This window comes from Grampus griseus (genome assembly GCF_964374135.1).
Source record: "Grampus griseus genome assembly, chromosome: 1".
NCBI classification, from domain to species: Eukaryota; Metazoa; Chordata; class Mammalia; order Artiodactyla; family Delphinidae; genus Grampus; species Grampus griseus.
Genome location: NC_139017.1, coordinates 76195981 through 76201251, shown reverse-complemented (window position 1 = coordinate 76201251; position 5271 = coordinate 76195981). Strand labels below are relative to the sequence as shown.

Genomic DNA, 5271 nt, shown 5'->3' with positions numbered 1-5271 from the left:
TCCCTGTATTTCAAGAGCTCATTAAACAAAACAAAAATCAAAGCTTCATGCACTCCAAAGTTGAAGGAATTTAGTAATGATTAACTATAGATGTAGAAAACTAGCTTGGACCACCAGAAGATCCCACTACAGTTCTTTAGTGAATTCGACAAAAGACAATGTAGCTCAAATTCCTTCCCTCTTCACCCCACCAACCCGCATTCTGACTATATTCATTATGGTCAATAGGAAATGGTTTCTCTACAAGGTTTCCAACAATGTGAATTGTGAAGTAGGGGGAAAGCTCCTTTGGGCACATTTTCTTTCTAATAACGTCTTCAACACCATCTCAGAGACAAGAAAAACTTTTTTTGCCATTAAAAAAACTTTATTTATTTTTTACAAAGAATACCCCCACCTGGGGTGAAAAAATATATCTGGTTAAGTACAAAATATAGTTTTTGTCATACAAAAAGATATACAATTAAAAAACAACAAAAGAATGAAACCACCTTCAGCCCACATACTTTCTCAGGAAAGGGAAGATAGAGCTCAGTGCTCTGACACAGGACAGTGAACAAAGTGCTAAGGCTGAGGGAGACTGAGCAAGTGCTAGAGGCTGCAGTGAGAGAGGGGCTGTCAACATCCCTGTCTCCTAACACTGGGCAGGAAGGGAGCCCGCACAGCTTTTGTGAAGACCTGCCCTCTAGTTTCTCATGGCAACATCTGTATGCTCTGATCACAGTGTTGGGGCATTTTGATTTAGAGTTCCTCCTTGGGTTTGGAGAAGTCACAGTGGGCAAGGCTGATAGCAGCAACCCTTCTCATATAATTAGAGTGTCAGAATTGCAGAATTCTGTACACTGGGACAAAGTCTCAAAAGCAGTAACACTTTTTTTTTTTGTCATTGTGCTTACCCCTAGAGACATAGTAGACCAGTTTTAGCCTACACTTGAGAAAGGAAAAAAATCCCAAATTTGACACAAACTAAAGTGCTAAGAACATCACCTCAGAATCAATTCCAAGGAGTCACATGAAAAGAAAAACACATTCTCCCACGTGAAAATGTTTGCCAACAGGAGAACACAGTGCAATAGGCTCTAAAAATGGCTTTTAAGACCTTTGGTGGGGTACAGTTACTACCGCTTTATACCTGATTAAAGTACTTTCTGAACAAAGACAACCTTTGAGCTTCTTCCCTTTAATCCACATGGGAAGCTCACTCCAAAGTCCAAACCAAATCAGCTCTGGAGGGATTTTTTTTTTTCTATAAGTGTACAAACGATTTTAAGAACATCCTTTTCCCAAAGTTTTGGCCGTGATTTTTTTCCTTTTCATTTTCCTGGTTTGCTAAATTGGCTCTCCTCTACATGGCAGAGGTTCAAGGTCTATTGTTATACCAATCTATAATCCCCTCCATAAAACACTGGGAAGACCATGCCAGGAGACCATTTCTACCCCTTATTCAAAACTACTGAAAATGCCTCAATTTTCAAAGAGATTTAAGAAAATGAGATTGGCCTGAATTTTTCTAGTATGTTTTTAAACCCATCCAGCAAAATACCCCGTATCACATCTCACTGGCTGAGGACGAGTGTGCACCCATTAAAGCCCAGGAGATTGCATGCTGATCACCTCCTACACTGGAGAGTCAGAGGCTGGGGTGGACCGGTACCCCACTGTAGAGACTGCTGAGTCTCTAAAAAAGTACGAGTCCAGGAGGAGAGATGAAAAGAAACAAGTAGGTACAGCTGCTTCTTTTCTTCCACATGCTCACTGCACATTGTTGTTGAGGATGCAGGGATCCACCTGGGAGGAAGAAAGAAAACATTTTAGTTTGGGTGAGAACTAAAAGAACAACCCAGTTTAGCAATCCCTCCAAGTCAACTTCCTATAGTAGGCTTAGGGCAAATGTAGTGGTAAAATGACAATTCTCACCTCAGTGTAAGTAGGTGGTGGCATAAACTTGAACTCAGGAGCATACATAAAAATAGGGCTGTCTTGAGAACCATCTGTGTCATCTAGCAGAGGAGTAGTGGGGCTCTCCAATCGGTGATCTTCAGGAATGATATCCATATAGCAAGGAGGAGCTAGAGAGAGAAAGTATGGGGATAAGAAGCCTGGCCAAGGAATGCTTGACCATCACCAATTTTACAAACCCAAGCAGACCAGAGAAGAAGAACAGATATTAGGTCTAGCTCACCTTCTGGGGTATCGGGGATGTTTAGATCTACCCAACTCATCTCAGAACTGGTTCGGCTGGCCATGCTGGATGTCCGGCTACTGAGGCCTGACCTGCTGCCAATTACCAGGGGCAGGTCAAGAATGACTTTCTTGGAGCCAGGGACGCTAACATAGATCTAGAAAAGGAGACGGTGGTTTGTTAGACTGGAGATCTGGAGAAAACACCACTATTGTTCTGACAGATGAACAATTTCTCTCTCCAGCCCCACTCACTCACCAGTAAGGAGTATTCAACTCGAAGGATGTTGCAGCCCAAGATAGAAGGCCTGATCTTCTGCACCCGAAGGCTCTTGCCACGCCATGATGCGCAAGTTCCTGAGATAATATGATTGCCTCTGACCGATGACAACTTCTGCGTCAGCATCTTGGTTTGGCCATTGGCAAGGTAAGTGTGGCGGGCAACAATGGCAGCTTTGGGGACCACAATGCGGGAACTCGTATTCTCAAAGTCAGCATGGATGTTAATCTCATCACCTAGCAATGAGAAAGATGAAAACTAATGCTTAATACAGTTGATGACTTTTCATCTGTCCCTGTCTCCTGCCCTCACCCCCAAACCCACAGTTCCTGTTTTAATAGTCTCCCATTTTAAGCACTAGATCCTTACCTTCACAGAATCCTCTTCTGTCTATTTGGGCAGAGACGGACACCCGCCCATCAGGAATAAACATGCAGGAAACTTTCTTCTCCTTTTTAGCAGACACAGGTGCCTATGTAGAATGGAGGAAAAAAACGTTTTGAGAATTCCTAGAGATCCTTTCTCTGCTTCTCTTTCCTTTCCACCGCTAATTTAGAATAGGCAGCTTTCCCTCCCACCCTGATGACTTAGGACTTGATTCCCTGAGGGGCTTCACTCTAATGCCCTAGACACTTGACTTCTTATCCCTGAAACCCAGAAGAATAGAATCTTAAAATGAACCTCACCAGTAAATCAGGGGTATTGACATCCACTAGATCCATCACTTCAAAGTTTTTCTTTGTCTCCTGAGTTGGGTGGCTGGGGCGATCAAGAAAAGCCTTCACCCAGTAGTCTACACACCCATATTTTCCTTTGAAAGATGTTCCCAGAGGCCTTTATCAAGAAAAAAGAAACAATTAATTTAAAAATGCTCTCCAAGAAGAGTAAGTGATCAAAGGAGGGGAAGATAAGTCCACAGATGCATTTAGCTGATACATACCCCTGAGGAAGTTCAAAGCCAAACTTGTATTCATATTTGTTTCCAGGTCTCATGATCACCATCTCATTCTCACCTGAAGGCAGAGAAAAGCGAGTAGCCATTAGGTTTCTTGTGACACTTAAAATGCATCTGTGCAATATGGAATTCTTGGGCAGCATACAAGAGTATTGTAGAACCCCCATTTTCATCCCTTATGTTCTTAAACGAGAGATTCTGATGCATTTCGTTGGGCCAAAAAGTTGCAAAGCCCTGCAGTGCTCAAAGGCTCAACCAGGACAGTTAAGCTACTATCATCTCAAACAGGAAGCAAACAGAATAAACAAGTTATGCACACAGAAAATCTTTCAATAGCTAAGGCAACGTCCCTCAGGATCACCTACAGAACACAGCACCCAGCACCATAAGAAATTGCACACATCACCCTTTTTTGGGTGGGGGGTGGGTGGGAGGAGTTTGCAAATTAAAACTAAAAAAGATAAGGAAGCCACACAAAATGCAAACCACACAACCTGAGCAACTTAGAATCTACACTGTAGGCTCCATTTATTCGTATCAATTCTCTTCTCGAATCAGCTTTCACCTTCCAGCAATCAGCTGGGTCACTCACCTGTTGGCTGGTCGTCCAGGAGAAGCGTGTCTTCGTAGCGCAGGTAGTTCAATGTCTGTTTGCACTGTTGGGATCCCTGCATCCACAGGACCTTGGCCATTCCGCAAGCCAGGATCCTGACAGCTTTGACTCCAGTGACTTCACACACCTCCACTATCACCCGGCCAGCCACCTTCTCCCCACTGCCGTACACCTTTTCGGGGTCGTTAAAGACCACCTCGAAAGACTTGATCTTCTTGAACATCACCATAATCGGGCTGGGTTGGCTTAGGAGTTAAAAACGAGGGAGGAAAAACAGAACCCCGAATCAAAGGACCCTTAGCAATAAGTTAAAATTATTTCACTCTTCAATCCTCTACTAAATTTTCGATAAGATGTCCACAGAAATTGTAAGCTGCGGCTTAGGCCAAGGGATTTCAAGAGAAAAATAAACCCTTTCTTTTCTTTCTTTCCTCCAACAGCTGGAAGAGACCCCCGGATCTCCGCGGAAAAGCTAAAAGTACACCGCCTGAAGAGACGAAAGGAGAGTTACAACTAACAGCCGGAAACTGCTCTATATAGTAGCCCGGCAGGCAGGGCCACGCGAGCGCTGGCCTGGAGGCTCGTGCTGCCCTCGTGCACAGCCCTCCCATTGGCTGCCCGTTCCTTGTTTACCAGGAGCCCGACCAATCAGTGAGGTCGCAGCGGCGCGTGGACACAGTGTGCTCCTGGCGGGGAAAATAGTTGTTGTGCATCGCTGCAGGGCCAGGAGGAGGGGGCGGAGGGGCTGTGGGGTGGAGGGGCTGTGGGGCGGCTTCCCTTGGGCCCAAAGGAAGGAATGCTTCGCTTCCCGTAAAATTTATCCGAGGCCAGAGTCCTTCGAAGGATACTTTTGGGGTGCCAGCGATGTTTTGAGGTAAAAGGAAAATGTGCTTATGAGGGAATTTCGTGCTTAGCCTCAGCCAATGCAGTTAATTTAGAGGCAACTGTTTATTTCCGACTCACAAATCGCAAGTCGTGTGAAAAACAATCCCAGAGTTCCAGAATAATTTAGGATCGGGGCGGAGGACAGGGAGTGCCGCTGTTACTGTTCAGGAACATCCCCTTTGTCCTTCTGTTGCCCCACACCTCTTAAAAACCAACAAACAACACCTCACCCCACCCCCTAAAAAACCTGATGTGTGGGAAGGAAAAGAGCTTGTCACAAAATTTTAACCTCTCTTCAGCGCTCACAGGAAAGCGAGTATGTGGGATTGATCCGCCTTTTCACTCCCTTTCTAGCCC

General features: G+C 44.8%; 1 protein-coding gene across 1 annotated transcript; it reads right to left on the bottom strand.

The window, feature by feature from the left end:
• Positions 1-345: 345 nt before the first annotated feature.
• TXNIP (thioredoxin interacting protein) lies at positions 346-4532 on the bottom strand. Its single transcript, XM_082650454.1, has 8 exons — positions 4009-4532; positions 3402-3474; positions 3148-3295; positions 2831-2933; positions 2441-2697; positions 2183-2339; positions 1918-2069; positions 346-1788 (listed from the first exon to the last, which is right to left on the bottom strand). Exons 1-8 carry the CDS (start codon positions 4256-4258, stop codon positions 1753-1755), a joined length of 1176 nt encoding a protein of 391 aa, XP_082506580.1. The 5' UTR covers positions 4259-4532; the 3' UTR covers positions 346-1752.
• Between the last annotated feature and the right edge of the window lie 739 nt (positions 4533-5271).